The 19,442-nt window shown below is 41.1% G+C and overlaps 1 protein-coding gene and 1 long non-coding RNA gene across 7 annotated transcripts in view; one reads left to right on the top strand and one right to left on the bottom strand.

Moving 5' to 3' along the window:
* The window catches only part of LOC143680268 (uncharacterized), a 101,507-nt gene that overhangs the window by 64,139 nt on the left and 17,926 nt on the right, over positions 1 to 19,442 (bottom strand). The window lies entirely within an intron of this gene.
* The window catches only part of RXRG (retinoid X receptor gamma), a 62,791-nt gene that overhangs the window by 34,127 nt on the left and 9,222 nt on the right, over positions 1 to 19,442 (top strand). For all 4 annotated transcript variants that reach the window (XM_077156799.1, XM_077156800.1, XM_077156801.1 and 1 more), the window contains 6 exons: positions 693 to 872; positions 6,895 to 7,055; positions 7,172 to 7,301; positions 8,366 to 8,498; positions 9,703 to 9,794; positions 11,062 to 11,167. In XM_077156799.1, coding sequence (XP_077012914.1) covers positions 693 to 872; positions 6,895 to 7,055; positions 7,172 to 7,301; positions 8,366 to 8,498; positions 9,703 to 9,794; positions 11,062 to 11,167 — 802 coding nt within the window. The remainder of the gene's footprint in view (positions 1 to 692; positions 873 to 6,894; positions 7,056 to 7,171; positions 7,302 to 8,365; positions 8,499 to 9,702; positions 9,795 to 11,061; positions 11,168 to 19,442) is intronic.

The following is a 19,442-nucleotide window of genomic DNA, read 5'->3' as shown; positions in this document are numbered from 1 at the left end:
GTTCTCCTGACAAAGATTAACCATCCCTGGCTGGGGTAGTTGGACACTGAACGTGTGGAACAGGTAATAAGGGCAATGGAATTATGTGACAGATTATGCTAAATCAAGCAGAACCACTTCCTGTCATATATGATGTCACATGTCGAGCTCGAGTCTCATGTTATACCAAAAAGATGATATACCAGCTTGTTTCCCTAACAGGCGATAGTATTGAAAGAATTCATAACTCTGGCTCCTGTTCATGGCTTATGACACAGGATAATAATTTTGAATAGGTTTGCTAAGACTTCAATTATGGGAATACTGATTGAGCTCAGATTCTTTTCCTACTAGGAAATACCTGATGATTAGCAGAAATATTTTAATTTATTATGTATACTAATTACTTCAACCAAGGCAGGGCATTTTGTTTAACCAAATGCAAGAGTTGCCTTGATAAAATAAATATAAACAAAATATTTTCAAATAATGCTTTCAGAAGTCAGAGAGATAGGGAGGGAAGACAAGAAAAGGCATATTTTACTCTGCCTTATTGTGGTTTTGGTGATCAAGCCTACATTTTCTGCTAGTTAGTCTTTACTTTGTGCCCCAGTGCCCAAGTGGGAGTGCCTGGGAGAGCCCCAAGGGGTTCTTTGAATGAAAGACCCAAAGAAACACAAGGCCCACCTATGAGATCGTCTTCTCTTGAGCAGGAAAGCACTATGGAGTGTACAGTTGTGAAGGCTGCAAAGGGTTTTTCAAGAGAACCATAAGGAAAGACCTCATCTACACGTGTCGGGATAATAAAGACTGCCTCATTGACAAGCGTCAGCGCAACCGCTGCCAGTACTGTCGCTATCAGAAGTGCCTTGTCATGGGCATGAAGAGGGAAGGTGAGCCGCCCCACTCCCCGCCTCAAGGGAGCACACTCTGCGATAGGTAGGAGAGAGCCCGGCTGGGTTGGACTGTGGGAAGGAGAAGTTTGAAGTGGAGGCTGGGGATGACTTAGGATACCATGATGTCTCAAGTACTGCAATCAAATTTCCCTTTTTCCTAGGAGATGTGTTTCCCTAGAGCAAAGAGGGCACGAGGCGTCCTCCTCCTCCACACTCACGCATCCTCTCCTGGAGCCCCAACCGTGGTCCCCAAACTGGACCCTTTCCCTTGTTCTTCTAATAACCAGGCAACACAAGTCTCAGAGCTCAGGTTTCTGAGACCTTGTGTGCTGCCCTGCCATGGAACATCAGACTGACCTTCAGGGTGGAGCCGACTTCTCCCCTCTTATCCTGGGTCTCACTCTGGTGAAACCTACTGGTCCGGTTTTACTCTCTGGGCTTTTATAAACTTGGTTTGCTGCAAATCCTTTGAAGTAGGTGCCCTCTGCGGCCTTCTGGATTATTGGCATTGCCCAGGTCTGACAGACTTAGCCTTTTCGTCCAGAGAGGCCATCATTGTGCATTTTTAAATTGTGCATCTTTCAATTTATAGGCTGGGATAGCTGGGTTGTTCTCGAGTCAGAAAAAAAAAAAATCTGAAAGTGCTTTCTGTTCCTTTATAAGAGCAAAAAAGCCTTTCCATTAAGCAACCCAAATAAATTGACGTGGGTAGTTAATTAACTAGGGAACTCAATTAGGTACATTGTGTAAATGGTGAATGTTAATAGATTTTAGAGTAAGAAAGTCCTTCGTGTCTCTAGGAAACAGGAATGAGTGTAGTCAGTCTTGAAGGGCTTTTTTACTAGGAGGAGGGCAAGTCTGACGGGAAGGACCACTTTGAAGGAAAAGGTTTTTTGAGCCCCTGGGAAGAAGGAATGCCATGACAGGAACAGTAAGAACAGCAAAAGTATTCTTAGAATCTTTCAGATGGACCTTCAGAATCACTTAATCAACCCTAAGCATTCCACAGATGAGGAGATGGTCTCAGGAGGTGAAGTGTGTTTTCCAAGGTCCCACGTGTAGGTAATGAGTAGAGACATGTCTCCAGACTCCCTAATAAGTGCTCTTCTTGCATCTCCCCTCCCGTTGGGATGCTGAAATGGCTCTGGAGCTCAGGACTGCCCTTGCTCTGATATCTAATAAGAACCTCAAAATTGACAGATCCAAATCTATGCTCCTGATAATCTCCGCTTCCTGGCTGTTCATCACATGGTCTTCTCTATTGCAGGAAATGACTACATTTTTTAGTTGTAAATAAATAAGAAGCTTTGACTCCCCTCTTTATTTCATATACTTTATTCAATAGGTTAGGACACCTTGCTTCTCCTTCAAAAGATGTCCATAATCTTTTCATTTCTCACAACTTTTACTGCCGCCATCTAAATCCAAACCACATTATTTTTTTGTAGTAATACACATTAGGTTTTCCTGCTTCAATCTTTATACTTGCTTCTTAACAGAGCAACCAGATGAATCTCTGAACAAGTATGTCAGGTCAAGTCATTCCTCCACTCAAAACCCTCTAATTGCTTCCCTTCTTACTCAAAAAAACTCTTATCATGACTTCATGGTCATACATAAATGGGCCTGCTGTGTCTCTGCTCCAACTCTGTGGCCTCTTTATGGTCCACACACTGGGTGGGCTTCCATCTCAGGGCCTTTGCACTTACTGTCCTGTCTGCCTGCAGCATTCTTTCCCCAGGTATCTGCATGGCTTACTGCTTTACTTCCATCACACCTTTACTTGGTTGTCACTTTTTCAGCAAAGCCTTGTCTAAGCACACTGTCTAAAATTGCATCAATCACCCCAATTTTTCCTAGTCTCCCTCCCAGAGAGAGCAGCTGTCACCTCCAGCATACTTATTCACCTTGTCTGCTATCTTTCTCCATGAAGTCAGGGGTTTTGTCTGTGGTTTAATTTTCACTGCTGTATTCACAGAGCCTAGCACGTGGCAGACATTTAATAAATAATTGTTGAATGAATGAATGGTTTAAGCTGAATGTGATCCTGCTGGAATCAGAAGCTGTAGGAGCTCCTAACAGTGATTCATTCATTCATTCATTCATTGAGTATTGAGTGCTTCCTTTGTTCTAGTCATACCTGCTATGGTGGTATATGTGCCAGTGATCTCACAGATTCGAACATAGGATCTGCGAAATTAGCTGGTGGAGATTGTGTTCTTTCCACAAGGACAGAATTTATTACTCTTTGTAGATCCCCATCCCCACCATGAAAGAACATAAAATTAATGACTACAGAGTATGTCTCCTGTTGGAAAGAACGCAATGCTGCAGGCATCATTTTTCTTCCCCAGAAGAGAGCTTCAAGTTGGCTTGGGAAAATAGAAGTTTTCTTTAAGCACATGAGATTGAATCAGTTAAATGGCTTCAGTCAAAAAGTTTCCATTTCTATTTCTTCATAGTTAGTCTAATTCCATCCCTCAAAACTGAACCTGAATATCCCCCAGACTGAGGGTCTGAGTGGTCCACAAGCTAAATGACAGAAAGTGTATTTCTTTCATTTAAACAAAATAAATTAAAAAGGGGCATGTGATTGCAAAAGCCTCAGCAGTCCTTCTTTTAAACCTAGTGTCATGGATTGAATCATGCCCCACGCAAATTACTTGTTCACATCCTAATCCCTGAGCCTGTGATAAGAACTCATTTGTAAATAGGATCTTTGCGAGTTTTATTAGTGAAGGTGAGGCTAAATCGAATCAGGGTGGGCCTTAATCGTATTTGATTGGCATCCTTATAAGCAGAGAAAGTTTGGTCACAGTTGTAAGAGACAGAAGGAGATAGGTAGCCATGTGATGGAGGCAGAGATTAAATTAAAGATTGCCAGTATACTACCACTGAAAAGCTAGGTTTGGGAGCCTTTAGTCTTCCAAATGTGAGACAATAAGTTCCTATCGTTTAAGCCAACCGGTCTGTGGTATTTGTTAACAGCAACCCTGGCAAACTAAGACCCTTAGCATTAGTCTGAGTCTTTAATAGAAAATTGTGTCTAGTTTTGGCTCCTGCATGTAGTAAAAGGATATGGAGAAACAGGAACAATGAAAAGCTGAGTAATAAAAATGAGGGCGAAAGGAACTCAGAGAAACTTCCAGAGAGGCTGGTATCTTTTACCCTGGCAAAGAAGTGAATTCCTCATGCACTCTATCAAGTGCCACTTTCATGATGTTACTGGGCAGCCTTTTCTTCTCCACCGTCATTTCTGGCCTGGATCTGCAGAACTTGGGTCTCAGTTTGGATACTTTCTTGATGGCAAGGATAATAAAACCCTGGAACAGATAACAGAGAGGGACTACGGAATTATGCTGCTAGAGAGGTAGACAGGTAGAAAGAGATAGGATTGGGTTGGGCTCAGAATTCCCCTACCTGGGACCAAGTGCCAGGACCTGTTAACCTTTTAGGCTGTTCAGTGTCATAGTGGGACTGGACATTTGTTATTATCTAATGTAACACATTCACTTCCATAAAGACAGAGGTTCACACAGTCAAGGGACCTGCCCATGCTTTCACAGCCAGCTAACAGCAGAGCTAGAAGAGACTAGGTGCTCTGACTCCCAGGCCACCAGATGGCTCTTGGGGATGCTGGGGAGGTCTGTTTCCATGATTGCTGGTCACATTTTGTGAAATTTAATTTTAAAACTAAAGAATGAATTGTCTTAATGGAAATGTGTGGGCAGCATTGGACATCCCAGTGAGCCCTGCATGGTCATTAACCCAGCACCTTGGAAGCAGTACAGAAGGGTAGGAGGTGGCCTCTGGAGACAACTAGCCTGGGTCCAGAAACTGGCTCCATCATGTCCAGCTTTGTGACCGTGGGCCAGTTTCCTAACTTCTCTGTGGTCCAGCCTACCTCTGAGGGCTGTTGTGAGGATTAAATGAAATATAATCTAAGCAAAATATTGAGTATCATTCCAGACACAGAAAAAGAGCTTCATTAATTTTGGCTATTGTAGTAAATGCACAACAGATATATGCTGGATGGATAGATAAAATCCTGTGGTAAGGCATGAATTTGGTATTGTTTTCAATCACCCAGTGTCCCCTGGCTATACTCTGATACATGTAGTGGCAGTAGCCCCAAATATCTGCCATATAGAAGATAAATGACAGTTATATGACTCCTCATATATGACAGTCATATTTGTGTCACAAAAAGACAAGTGTCTTGCCAAGGGTCACACAAATAATGGCAAACTCAGAATTTAAATCTAATTTCCTGAAGCCAAGGCTTAAAGGCTGTTTACTATGAGCAGAAATAGAAGCAATCAATCGAGAGCCATAGAAGGAACATTGCTTAGTTTGCTCTCTCCACTTAAAATCAAGACAGACAAGCCCATTATAAACCTCCTTTACAAAAATTAATACAGGATTCATTCACCTTTAGGCAGTTAAGCCAAATGTTAATAAAAATACATGTTGTAGTATCTGCATGTTGCCAGTGGATGAAGACTGACAGAGTGGACAGAAAGAAAAGTTGAGAAAGAGAGGAAAAGAAACAAGAAGAGGGAGGAAGTGGCCAAAAAGAGGCGTGGAGAGGACCAGAGACAAGTCCAAGCGCGTAAAGAGAGACAAAAGGGGAAAATGACTACTTTTTATGGTACTTCGAATAATTATTTTATTTATTCCTCTCAAAACCCTCTCAGTTAATTCCACTATAATTCCACTTTACAGGTAGAGAAACTGAGGCTTAGCTAGGCTAAATAATATGTCCAGTGTCATTTAGCTAGTAAGCAAGTGGAAGAGCTACATTTCGAAAAGTCTTTCTTTGACTGCAAGGTGCATGTATTTGGCCTTTCTCCCTCCTGGTTTCTTCTTTCTCTTTTTAGTTTTTCTCATCCCCCCACTTTATTCTCTCTTCCTTTTCTCCTTTCTTCCCTCCCTTCCTCCTAACAACAGAGCAGCTTTCGCATCTGGAGGCTTTTTTGCATGCCTCTACCAGAGACTTTAGAGTAAATGTTGTGCTTTTACAGTCATAACCTTCTCTGACCTACCTTGAGAGGTGGGTGGTATTACTTGCCTGACAAACTAGGTGTCAGCTATCCCTCTTCTAGTTCATTCTGCAGCCCCTGTGGCTCTTTATCTGCTCAGAGCAGGACATGTTTTTACAAGTGGGCTGTGGGGTAAGGAGGAGAAACTGAGAGGAAGAAGTTGCTAGCAACCATAGCCTCCTAGGTAAGGGCAGCTAACCCAGCAAAGGCTGTGCTCCCATTGAAGAGAGGGAGCCTGACTTATATCCTAATGTACAGACCGAGGGAGTTCTGAGAGTTGGAGTGAATTTTGATGAGAAACCTAAATCTTAAGAAGCTGTGACAATTTCAGCCTACGCCTTTGCCTATATACCCTCCCCCACCCCCCAAATCAGCTGCTGATTCTGAAATGACATCAAGGTGACATCCCTCCACCCCTTCACTTACTGCATACCCGCAGCTGACTCCCAGAAGACCTCCCTTGACAAGTTGGATCAGGTGATGTTGTGTTCAGGCTGGTACACGAGGGGCAGAACTAATGGGACGTGAATGCCAACGATGATGCATAGGATCTGACAGAAGTAGTTTTTTAAAGTAATGCACTTGCTGCTTAACTATTGCATGCTCACAGTGTATCAGAGACAGCAGGTAGGGGAAGGATGTAGGAGTCTGCAGAGATAGCAAGGAGATGATGGCTCATTGGAAGAGGAGGATGAAGGCAGTTTTGGAGGTTACTGAAGCTTAAAATGCAAACTTCAAAAAGCAGTCACCATGATGAACTGGAAAGAATATGAACTAAAGAACTCCTAATTCTGAGCAAGCTTAAGCAATAGCGTTGCTTCCTTGTTTCATCTGTCAATATTACATCATCCCTGAATCCTGTACCATGGTGATCCCTATTTTACAGATGAGAACATTGAGGCTTAGGTAGGCTAGCTAATTTTCCCACGGTTGCCTTGGGTATTATGGTAATCTCTGCATGTCCTGCGGCATGCCAGCTGTGCAAGAGGAAAGGCAGAGGAGCCGGGAGCGGGCTGAGAGCGAGGCAGACGGTGCCAGTGGTGGCCATGAAGACATGCCAGTGGAGAGGATTCTAGAAGCTGAACTTGCTGTTGAGCCAAAGACGGAATCGTATGGAGACATGAACATGGAGAACTCGGTAGGTGGTCTGAGAACTCCATCCATCTTCCATTTCTTGAGTGGGGTTAGGAGAGGGGGGTGTATTAGAGTCCTAAGATCTGACCCTAAGAATATGTTCCTTTTTTTTTTTTTAAGACAAATGATCCTGTCACCAATATATGCCATGCTGCTGATAAGCAGCTTTTCACCCTTGTTGAATGGGCCAAGCGCATTCCCCACTTCTCTGATCTCACCTTGGAGGACCAGGTCATTTTGCTCAGGGCAGGTAAAACATAATGGGGTTCCTTTCTTCCTGGGGTAATCACCTGCGCTGCTAACTTGAAATTATCTTGGATCCTAAAAGCAAGTAATCTAATGGGCCACAACCCATCCTAGCTGAGAACCATGTTGACGATAGGAAAATCCTATGCAGAGTTGCTCTTTTTAATATTATTTGTAAGATCCTTCCCCAAAACTTACATTCCCAAGTGAAATATTGTTTATTGATGGAGGAACAGAACTTTTTTCCATGCACATTTTACCACGGTCTTATTACATGTGATTTTCAAAGACTGTTAAGTCATTCTTATTGAAAATATCTGAAGCAGTGCCTCATAATTGTTATGAAACTGGCAAATAGATATGTTCCCATTTCACCGATGAGATACGGCCATCCAAAGACTTTTGTTGAAGCTTGTACTAGTTGAATTCCATGGATCTCTTCTTATTTCAAAATTCTATGTGTTATATTCTTGCTTGCCTCCCATTTTGGGGATACAGTGCAGTCCGTCGACATATGCCAAATCTTTTGTCAGTGAGCCGGCAGGAGAATGTCACGAGGATTCGCTGAGCATTGGAAATCAGTCTCCTCTTTCCATCCCCTACTAGATAATGAGCCATCGCTGAGCATTGGCTGAAAGCTACATCCTGTGCTGGGTGCTCCTAAATGATGCCAAAGAAATGAAACTAGGTTTGTCAGGTCCTGGGGGCAGAGACTGCAAGGTGTACTGACTTTATCTACCATGGCAGCTAACATGGTGACTATTACCTGCAAAATGTTCCATCTGTATTTATTGATTGGCTGAAAAAGGGGAAAAAACAGAGCCTTTGCCCTCAAGCTGCCATCCTGAGCTATATTGAAAAGACTGTGGGGGATGTGCAGAGTCACAAGTTAGGAGATCCAAGGTTTAGTTCTTCACTAATTGTCTGCACAGTCTTGAACTAATTCTTAACTTGCATAGATTTCCAGTTCTCCTTTTCTTATGGGGAGAATAATGTCTGCCTTGGATGAATATCAATGAAGCAAGAATGTGGTTGGTTTCCCTCAAGTTCTTCCTCTTACCTTTGCAGGTTGGAATGAGCTGCTGATTGCATCCTTCTCCCACCGCTCGGTTTCCGTGCAGGATGGCATCCTTCTGGCCACGGGTTTGCATGTCCACCGGAGCAGTGCCCATAGTGCTGGGGTCGGCTCCATCTTTGACAGGTACCTCCCTCTCTACTACCTCCAGTGTGTGTGTGTGTGTGTGTGTGTGCGTGTGTGTGTGTGTGTGCACGCGTGTGTACACATGTATAGTGCTTGGGTGTGGGATGAATAGGCCAAATAGCTGCACATGACTAGAAGCAGAGACCATGAAGCATAGGAGAACATGAACCTTGGGAACGAGGGAGGGGTTAAAAGAACGGTTGAGATTACAAGAAGACGGATCCTGTCAGAGGCCAGCATAGTTGCTGGGGAGATGGGAGAACCTGTTAACCCAACGGATTTCCAAAGAAGAAACTGGATCACTGACAGTAAGGTACTAAGTTGAGATGTTGAACTGGTTAGCCTAGGTATTTGGGTTGGGGAGGCCAGTCCTGGATCTGTCTTCAGGCACCTGAGTAAGATGGGCTGAGGTTTTTGCCAGACTCTGCCAGGATCTCTACAACAGGAAGACAACCTCAGCCAGGCAGCCACATACTCCTGGAATTTTGTACCTTAAACCGTGCTAAAGGAAAATTAAGCCATTTAATTTAAATAGATAAATAAAAGAGTGAATATTAATGACTTACAGGTGAGGGAATGAAGAACTGGTTAAGAGGAGTATAAGTGAAAAAATAAGTTTCTCTAACCAATACTAGGACCCTGTTGCCCCTTTCCACCTCTGTCTTAAATAGTTTTCTTGGATCATGTGCATGTCCATTGAAGATGTCTCCACTCCTTCCCTGTCCATTCCCTCAACATGTTCCATATAAAGGCTAACGCTGGCCTTTGGGACCTCAGCCTCTCTTCATGGTGCCTGGAGATATCTACCCTGTCTCTGCATGCTGCCTTTTGTTGTGCTCTTCTTGATATGAAATGCCCTTGCCCAACTCTACCTGTTGATTTTCTATTAATTTCCAAGTCCTGCCTGATGCCTTTCTATCGCTGCCCTTGGGTTCACTCCTTGGTGTTTTCTCAGACTTGTTCATAGTGGTACTTTCAGTGCACTTTGTGTTACTGCTTGTTGTTTCTATTTCTTCAATGAAACCGTGAGCTCCTTCAGTGCAGGGACTGCATCTTGTTCATCTCTGCACCTCTTGTGCCTAGCCTAGCACATCATTTGGAAAAGGGGATGGCTACATGATAAACATTGGTTGAATTTATTTTATTGGACTTTGGCCTTGTACACATGATTTTCTCACCACCTGCTCTTGTTTCCTGTGAACAGAGTTCTGACTGAGCTCGTTTCTAAAATGAAAGACATGCAGATGGATAAATCAGAGTTGGGGTGCTTGCGAGCCATCGTGCTGTTTAATCCAGGTAACTGCGAAGTGGTTAGCTCCACTCCATGGCCTCCAGTGCCCTTACTTTACTCAGTCCTCTAGCTCAGCAGAGTCAAAGAAGGCAGGGCCAGGAATCCTGTGCCTGGAGACTACTCAAGGCCTCCACCCCTACAGCCGTCTTGAGAAGTGTTTTGAAATGGTGTGGAAAGTGAATCAAGTGGGAAAGGCAAGCGATGACAGTGGCCATGGGGTGAGTGGAGGTAGTAAACAGTGATCAGATTCCAGATATATTTTTAGGTAAAGCCAATGGGATAAAGGGTGTGCAAGAAAAAGAGGAATTGAGTACAACTCTCAGGGATTTTTTTCCCCTGAACAATTGGGAAAATAGAGTTTTCCTTTACTCAGATGGTAAAAAGTCCAGGAGGGGCAAGTTGTGAGGGTAGGTGGGTAGGAATCAGGGTTCTGGCCGTGCGCATTGAGGTTTGGGATGGATAGTAGGTATCCAAGCGTAGCTGTCCAGGAAGCAGTTGCTTGTTTCAGTATGGAGTTCAGAGGGGAAGCCAGGAGCAGACATACATATTGGAGAGCTGGCAGCCTCTACCTGGCACATAAGGTCATGCGATTGGGTGAAATCTTTGAGGGAGGGAGTAAAGATTGAGAAGAGAACAGGACTGAGGACAGAGACCTTGGGAATTCCAACATATAAAGTTGGGGAGAAAAGGAAAGGCTAGCAGAAGAGCCTGAGAAAGGGCATTCAGTGAAATAGGGCGAGAGCCTAAAAAGTAGTATCCTGGAAGCCCAGGGAAGAAAAGTGTTTTAATGAGGAAGTGATCAGCTTTGTCAAATGCTGCTGTGGGTCAAGAAAGATGATAGTCAGAATTATATAATGATTTATGCAGACACCTTACCTTCTGAATGAGAGGGTCTGTTCATTGATGAAGGACATGCATTGGTTCTGTTTTTTTATCCCATATCATCACTTAGTCCATGCTTAGCACATAGTAGGCACTCAATAAATATGTAACATTTCCAGAATGCCCTGGATAAAATAAAACTCCCCTTCTCAGAGTTGGGAATGTTTGGCTATAAAGAGTTTAAAATCTGTGTTCTAAGAGTTTATTGGGTAGACTGGGCACAGAAAGGAGAGAGCTAGGGGTGCAAAAGGTGAGCTTTATTAACATCTTTCCTCATCCAGGGTATCCCTAGTTACTCTAGGGAAGGTGACCTGAGTGAATGGGGACAGCCTCTGCAGGAGATGTCACCTGATGTGTGTAGCCATAGGTTAATTAGTTTATCTTTTTCAGATGCCAAGGGTCTGTCCAACCCCTCTGAGGTAGAGACTCTGCGAGAGAAGGTTTACGCTACCCTTGAGGCCTACACCAAGCAGAAGTATCCAGAACAACCAGGCAGGTGAGTGTGTGCTTACACAGGTATCCAGAACAACCAGGCAGGTGAGTGTGTGCTTACACAGGTATCCAGAACAACCAGGCAGGTGAGTGTGTGCTTACACAGGTATCCAGAACAACCAGGCAGGTGAGTGTGTGCTTACACAGGTATCCAGAACAACCAGGCAGGTGAGTGTGTGCTTACACAGGTATCCAGAACAACCAGGCAGGTGAGTGTGTGCTTACACAGGTATCCAGAACAACCAGGCAGGTGAGTGTGTGCTTACACAGGTATCCAGAACAACCAGGCAGGTGAGTGTGTGCTTACACAGGTATCCAGAACAACCAGGCAGGTGAGTGTGTGCTTACACAGGTATCCAGAACAACCAGGCAGGTGAGTGTGTGCTTACACAGGTATCCAGAACAACCAGGCAGGTGAGTGTGTGCTTACACAGGTATCCAGAACAACCAGGCAGGTGAGTGTGTGCTTACAGAATGGTGGTAAAAGTGGCAGCTACTCCCACTCTATCACTTATTAGCACCACATATACAGTAGGCAGTCTCTTCATTTTTTTCAGTGTTGTTTAATCATCATAATCCCAAAGCCACTCAAATGTTCGCTCCATGAGACTAGAGGACTCATCTGCTGCTGATTCTATGAGTTTGCTTGTTCTATTCTTTCAAACCACTGGGATCATACACTATTTGTCCTTTTGTTTCTGGCTTATTTCACCCCACATGATGTTTCCAAGATTCAGCCATCTTATCACATATATTAGGATTTCATTCCTTTTTTACAGTTGAATATATTCCATTATATATATATACCATGTTATATTTATTCATTTTTCAGTTGATGGACACTTGGGTTGTTTCCATCCTTTGGCAATTGTGAATAATGCTGCTATGAACTTCAATGTGCAAATATCTGTTTGAGTCCCTGCTTTCAATGATCTGAGTATATACCAAGTAGAGGGTCATTCCTGGGTCATATGACAGATTAATAGTTAGCTTTTCAGAGGAACTGCCAACTGTCTTCTACAGCAACTTCATTTTTACATTGCCACCAGCAATGAAGGAGTGTTCCTGTTTTTCAGCATGCTCTCCAACCCTAGTTATTTTCTGTTTCTTTAATAGCAGTCATTCTAATGGGCATGGGATGGTATCGCATTGTGGTTTTGATTTGCATTTCCCTGATGGCTAACGATGTTGAGCATCTTTTCATGTGCTTTTTGGCCATTTGTATAAATTCTTTGGAGAGATGTCTGTTCAAATACTTTGCCCATTTTTAAATTGTATTGTTTGTCCTTTCATTGTTAAGTTGAAGGATTTCTTTATATATTCTGGATTTTATCCTTTATCAAACATGTGGTTTCCAAATATTTTCTCCTACTGTGTAGCTCGTCATTTTACTTTCATGATAAAGTTCTTTGAGGAACAAAAATTTTTAATTTTGATGAGGTCCCATTTATCTAATTTTATCTTTTGTTGCTTGTGCTATAGGTGTAAAGTCTAAAAATCTATTGCCTAACACAAGATCCTGATGGTGCTTCCCTGTTTTTTCTTCTGAGTTTGATAGTGCAGACTCTTATATTGAGGTCTTTGGTCCATTTTGAGTTGACTTTTTTGTATGGTGTGAGGTAGCAGCCTTCCTTCTTATTTTTGCAAATGGGTGTCCAGTTTCCCCAGCACTATTTGTTGACCAGACTATTGTTTCCTAATTGAGTGGTCATTATCACCTTGTCAAAAATCAGTTGGCTATAAATGTGAAGGTTGATTTCTGAGCTCTCAGTTCTGTTCTACTGATCTGTCTGTCTGTTCTTGTGTGAGTATCATGCTGTTTTGATTACTGTGGCTTTGTAATATGTTTTAAGATTGGCGAGTGTGAGTCCTCCCACTACATTTTTCTTTTTTCAAGATGGCTTTAGCTATTTTGGGTCCATTATCATTCTCTATAAATTTGATGATTGGCTTTTCCATTTCTGCAAAGAAAGTTGTTGAAATTGTGTTGAATCTTTGAATTGCTTTGAGAAGGATTGACCTCTTAACAATATTTAGTCTTCCCATCCATGAACATGGAATATCCTTCCATTTATTTAGATCTTCTTTAGTTTCTTTTAGCAATGTGTACTAGTTTTCTGCATACAAGTCCTTTACATCTTTGATTATATTTACTCCTAGATATTTGATTCTTTTAGTTGCTACTATGAATGGAAATATTTCTTCTGCCAATTTTTCTTTGCTTGTGTATAGTAACACTACTGATTTCTGGGTGTTTCTCTTTGCTGAATTAATTTATTAGCTCTAGGAACATTGTTGTGGATTTTTCAGGTTTTTCTGCATGTAGGATAATTTCATCTGCAAATAGGGAAAGTTTTACTTCTTCCTCTCCAATTTGAATGCATTTTAATTCTTTTTCATGCCTAACTGCTCTGACATAACTTCCAATACAATGTAGAATAACAGTGGTGACAGTGGGCATCCTTGTCTTCTTCCTCAACTTAGAAGGAAAACTTTCAGTCTTTCAATCATTAAATAGGTTATTAGTTGTGGGCATTGCATATATGCCCTTTATCATGTTGAAATATTTCCCTTTCATTCCTAGTATTCTAAGGGTTTTTATTAGAAAGTGTGCTGTATTTTGTCAAATGCCTTTTGTACATCAATTGAGATGATTGTGTGGTTTTATTCTTTCGTTCTAGTAATGTGCTACACTGCATTAATTTATTTTCAACCTTGCATACCAGGATAAATCCCATTGATCATGATATATAATTCTTTTATAGGGTGGTGGATTCAGTAGTATTTTGTTGAGGTCTTTATATTCATATGGGATAGTTGGCCTGTAATTTTCTTTTCCGGTAATATCTGTGGCTTTGGTATGAGAGAAATGTCGGCCTCATAGAATGAATTAGGGAGTGTTCTCTCCTCTTCAGTTTTTTGAAGGAGTTTGAGTAGAATTAGTGTTAATTCTTCCTGGAGTGTTTTGTAGATTCCCATCTGAAGCTGGGCTTTTCTTTGTTGGGAGGTTTTTGATTACTGGTTCAGTCTCTTCACTTATAATTGGATTGTTAAGATCTTCTGTTTCTTCTTGAGTCAGTGCAGGTAGTTTGTGTGTTTCTGGGAATATGGCCATTTCATCTAGATTTTCTAATTTTTTGATATACAGTTCATAGTGTCCTCTTATAGTCCTTTACATTTCAGTGGAGCCAGTAGTAATGAATCCTTTTCTATTTCTGATTTTTGTCATTTGTGTGCTCTTTTTTTTTTTCCATTGGTCTAGCCAAAGGTTTGTCAGTTTTATTGATCTTTTCAAAAGAATCAGCTTTTGTTTTGTTGATTCTCTCTATTATTTTTTTAATTCTCTATTTCATTTATCTCCACTCCAATTTTTGTTATTTCCTGCTTTCTGCTCGCTTTGTGTTTAGTTTGTTCTTTTACTAGTTCCTTCAGTTTGAGATTAGGTGTCAGATTTGAAATCTTTCTTCTATTTTATCTTTTTTTTTTTTTTTACATGGGCAGGTGTTTCTTCTATTTTAATGTGAGCATTTGGAGCTATAAATTTCCCTCCTAGCAGTGCCTTTGCTGCCTTCTCTAATTTTTGGTGTGTTGTGTTTTCATTTCCTTTTATCTCAAGATATTTCGTTATTTCTCTTGTGATTTCCTCTTCATCCAATTGGTTGTTAAGAGTACTCTATTTAATTTCAACATATTTGTGAATTTTCCATTTCTCTCTCTGTTATTGCTTTCCAGCTTCATCCCATTGTGATGTATGTTCAGTTGCTATTGGGTGAAGTGTACAAAGATATAATGGAATGGAACATCTAGATAGAAGATCAATAAAGAAACAGAAGACTTGAATGACACTATAAACCAACTAGACCTAACAGAGCACTTACGCAATAGCAACTGAACATACATTCTTGTCAAGTGCACATGGGGCATTCTCCAGAATAGACCACATCTTCGGTCACAAAATAAGTCTCAGTAAATTCAAAAATATTTAAATCATACGATGTATCTTCTCCAATCACAATGGGATGAAGCTGGAAAGCAATAACAGAGAGAAATGGAAAATTCACAATATGTTGAAATTAAATAGAGTATTCTTAACAACCAAATGTTTAAGTTCAACCTAGTTATGCCTTCTGCACTTATTAAGCAGCTGCTCTCCATTCTTTAGCCTCATGCTATAACCTGGTAACCTGTATTCTGTATTTCATGTCTATGAGTTTACATATTATAATTAGTTCATATCAGTGAAAGCGTACAATATTTGTCCTTTTGTGTCTGACTTATTTCACTTAACATAATGTCCCCAAAGTTCACCCATGTTGTTGCATGCTTCAGGACTGCATCCCTTCTTACTGCTGAATAAAATTTCATCATGCATATTTATATACCACATTTTGTTTATTCATTCATCAGTTGATGGACACTTGGGTTGTTTCTGTCTTTTGGCAATTGTGAATAATGCCACTATGGACATTGGTGTGCAAATATCTGTTTGGGTCCCTGCTTCCACATCTTCTGGGCATATCCCTAGTAGCAGGATTGCTGGCTCATATGGCAACTCTATACTTAGCTTCTTAAGGAACTGCCAAACCATTCTCCACAGTGGCTGTACCATTTTACATTCCCACCAGTAGTGAATAAGTCTCCCAGTTTCTCTATATCCTTGGCCAACACTTGTAGTTTCCTTTTTGTTTAATAGCAGCCATTCTAGTAGGTGTGAGATGATATCTTATTGTGGTTTTGATGTGCATTTCCCTAATAGCTAGTAAAACTGCTCATCTCTTCATTTGCTTTTAGATTAAGACTGAGATGGTATAATTTAGGAATGCCTTAAGTGTACAATAATAGTGGTTAAATGTACAAATTGAAAAATGTTTTTGCATAAGGGAGAACAAGTGAATGTCAGTATTGCAGGGTGTTGAAAACATGGTATATGGGAAAAAGTACAATCAGTGTAACCTGGGGTCTATAGTCAACAGTAACATTGTAATATATTTCAACTGAATATAGCAAGGGCATTATGCCGAAACTAAATGTCAACAGGCAGGGTGTTGGGAAAGGGGTAGAGATTCTTTGTGGAAGAAAAGAAAATGTCTTCAATAGCATATGGTGGCGAAGACATGTCTGTACACTTAGTCTGGCTTGTATGAAGTGTTAATAAAACTGTTTAAAAATGAACAGAGAGAAATGCTGGGGAAAATGAGGAGAAAGTGATGTTGCTATTCACAGTCAGTAGAGAAATGAGAGGAGCAGCCCCTTGGAGGGCGGTGTCGTGGTTCCACAGGAGGCTAGGGGTGGGGTTGCCTTATGATCCTGCAACCCTGTTGCTCAGTATATACTGGGAGGAACTGAGTGTGGAGACAGGGATGGACATTTGCACACTGGTGTTTCTGGCGGCAGTGTTCCTGATCCACAATGGATGGAGGTGGTCTAAGGGTACAACGACTAGGGAATGGAAAGGGGAAACCATGGTGTGTACACATACAATGGACTACTAAGTGGCCACAAGAAGGAATGAAGTTGTGAGGCATGCAACTAGGTGAATGAAACTTAAGAGCTGTATGATGAATGAAATGCCAGGAAACAAAGACAAATATTATCATGCCTCAGTCATATGGACTAAAAATTCAATGAATTAAAAAAAAAACACAGAGTTAGAAACCCGTGAAGGGGGTGCAGATCAGCTCCAAGTGCCCTGTGGAGGGGATCAGGAAGGGCTCCAAAAGTTTCACCAGTGGCTTCCTGAAGGTAAGCTTCCCTGGCCTGCTCAGCAAATACTGCCCTTCAGTTAATTGTCCCCCATAAGGAAGTGCTGCATCTTTAAAACCCAGCTACCTCCACTTCTGTGCAGGGAAGGCTGAAACAATAGCTTCTCAGAAAACCAGCAATCCAAGATCAGTAATGAAAAGCCCTGATCAGCAATTGGTCATGCCCACCCCATTCTTGGGGAAGAGGATTTTTACATCCCTTTCTGTCATCAGCAGCTAGGCAGGGGCTGGAGCCCATGGTGGCCTGCTGTAAGAGTTGGAGGTGGGTACCAGTACTGACCACGTGGAAAGAGTGATTTCCAGTTCTTCTCCATAATTTATCTGTCTCTTCCTGCCACTCTTCCCTGGATACTGTACAGTGTTCTTCTGGCCTCTGGAGTTCCAGTGTAGTTGTTTCAGTCAGTTCCTGCCTGTTTAAAAGTTGTTTTGATAGGAAAATTGAGTCCTGAAGCTCCTTGCTCTGTCGTCTTCCCTGGAGGTGTCGCTCCCTCATTTTTTTTTTTTACCTTTCAAACAAATGGCCTATTTTATTATTTTTAATCTGCAGCTCTTAATTTTGCATTGTCATTCTCCAAAAGTGTGAATGCAGACATCATTTGTTATAGTGCTGATGCATGGAATATTTGGATAAAAGAATGATAAGCTTGAAAATATATTTTTGAAAGGAACATAGTTACTTTGAGGTGAATTAATAAAAAGAGGAGCATGATAGAGAGGGGGCAGCTCATCAAAAGGCAGAAATCCAGGTACCAAATGATGTTCTCTCTCCCTCATTTTTGAAAGACAGTTTTTCTGGGTGTAGAATTCTAGGCTAGTAACTTTTTCTTTTCAGCAACATTGTGCCATTTCACTGCCTCCTTGTTTCTGTAACCAAATGAGAAATTGGCATTTAATCTTACTGAGGCCCCCCTGTGCATGGCAGATTTGTTTCCCTCTTGTGGCTTTCAGAATTCTCTCCTTATCTTTAGCATTTGACAGTTTAACTGCAATATGTTATAGTATAGGTATATTTGAGCTTATCCTCTTTAGAGTTCATTGAGTATCTTGAATGTGTATTTCATGTCTTTCATTAAATTGGGGAAGTTTTGAGCCAGTATTTCTTTGAGTATTCTCTCTTTCTTCTCCTTCTGGGACTCCCACAATGGATATATTAGTTTGCTTAATGATGTCCCATAGGTTCCTTAGGCTTTGTTTGTTCTTCATTCTTTTTTCCTTAACTGTTTCTTGGACTGAATGATTTCAATTGTCTTGTCTTCAAATTCATGATTCTTTCTTCTGCCAACTCCAGTCTGGTATTTAACCCTTTTAGATAATTTTAAATTTCTAGTATTGTGGTCTTCAGCTCCATTTGGGTCCTTTTCATAATTCCTACCACTTTATTGGTATTCTGTTTGCATTCATCTATCATTTACCTTCATCCTTTAGTTCTTTGTCCATGTTTTCCTTTAGCTCTTTGAGTATATTTAGGAACATTTAGAAAGTATCTGTCTGGTGTGTCCCAGGTCTGGTCCTTGGTGATGGTTCCAATGCTTTAATCTTCTCTTTTGTATGGTCCACTGACTCCTGTTTCTTTGCATGTTTTGGAAGCTTTTGATGAAACCTGACCATTTTGATATTTTAATGTGTTATTGCTGGAATTTACAGCCTGAGGCATATATTCCTTAAGCTTGTATCCTGCTAGTGTTAAAATGAAAATACCTTTCACAGTTTTTGCAGATTAACCTTTGTGAGCATTCTCTTTCAGAGATTAGTCATACAGTGAATTTAGACAATATTTCAAAGCAAAAGCACTGGGTCCTCCCTGGTGCTTTGCACATATGTGTCTTGTCCTGAGCATTCAATGATTCTCCCATTTATGCAGATATGAATGTCCCTTCTACCTTAGGACTGCTTTCTGGACACTGCACTGTATGTCCCACAGCAAGCAAACTATTGACCCAGGCAGTTGTGATTTGACTGTTCTCATATAGCATTCTGTAGAAGAGCTCAGCGCCTTCTCCATGCAGGGAGAATCCCAATTCTGGGATGGCAAGTCTGTATCAAGCATCCTCATGTTCACTGAATACATATTGTGCACAAGCACAAGGAATTCGTAATAATCAGTCTCATGCTCATCTTTTCCCCCAGAATTAGGTCTAAGTTCTGTTTATCTTTTTAAAAATCTCTGTTTTTTCCTAATTATAAAGGCAGTGCATGCTTTGGTATGAAATAAAGACTCTCTCTCTCTCTCTCTCTCTCTATATATATATATATATATTTAATAAAGTAATAAAAGTTCAGTGCAAACTTTTTGGCATCTTTCTTTCCAATATACTTATGTATGTATACATAGAAATATGTATTTGCAGATATGAATTCATATGGTTTGGTGTCCCTTTTTCTTCCATTAGCCATTCTAGGCATTTAATCAGATTATTGAAAAGTACAAAATATATCATTTTTAATGTTTTCTAATATTTCATCAGGTGGATATATCCTAATATATAATCATTCCCCTGTGTGTGATGTTTAAGTTGT

The sequence above is a fragment of the Tamandua tetradactyla genome, chromosome 4 (genome assembly GCF_023851605.1).
Source record: "Tamandua tetradactyla isolate mTamTet1 chromosome 4, mTamTet1.pri, whole genome shotgun sequence".
In the NCBI taxonomy this organism is placed as follows: Eukaryota; Metazoa; Chordata; class Mammalia; order Pilosa; family Myrmecophagidae; genus Tamandua; species Tamandua tetradactyla.
This window is presented reverse-complemented; position numbering and strand designations above follow the sequence as displayed.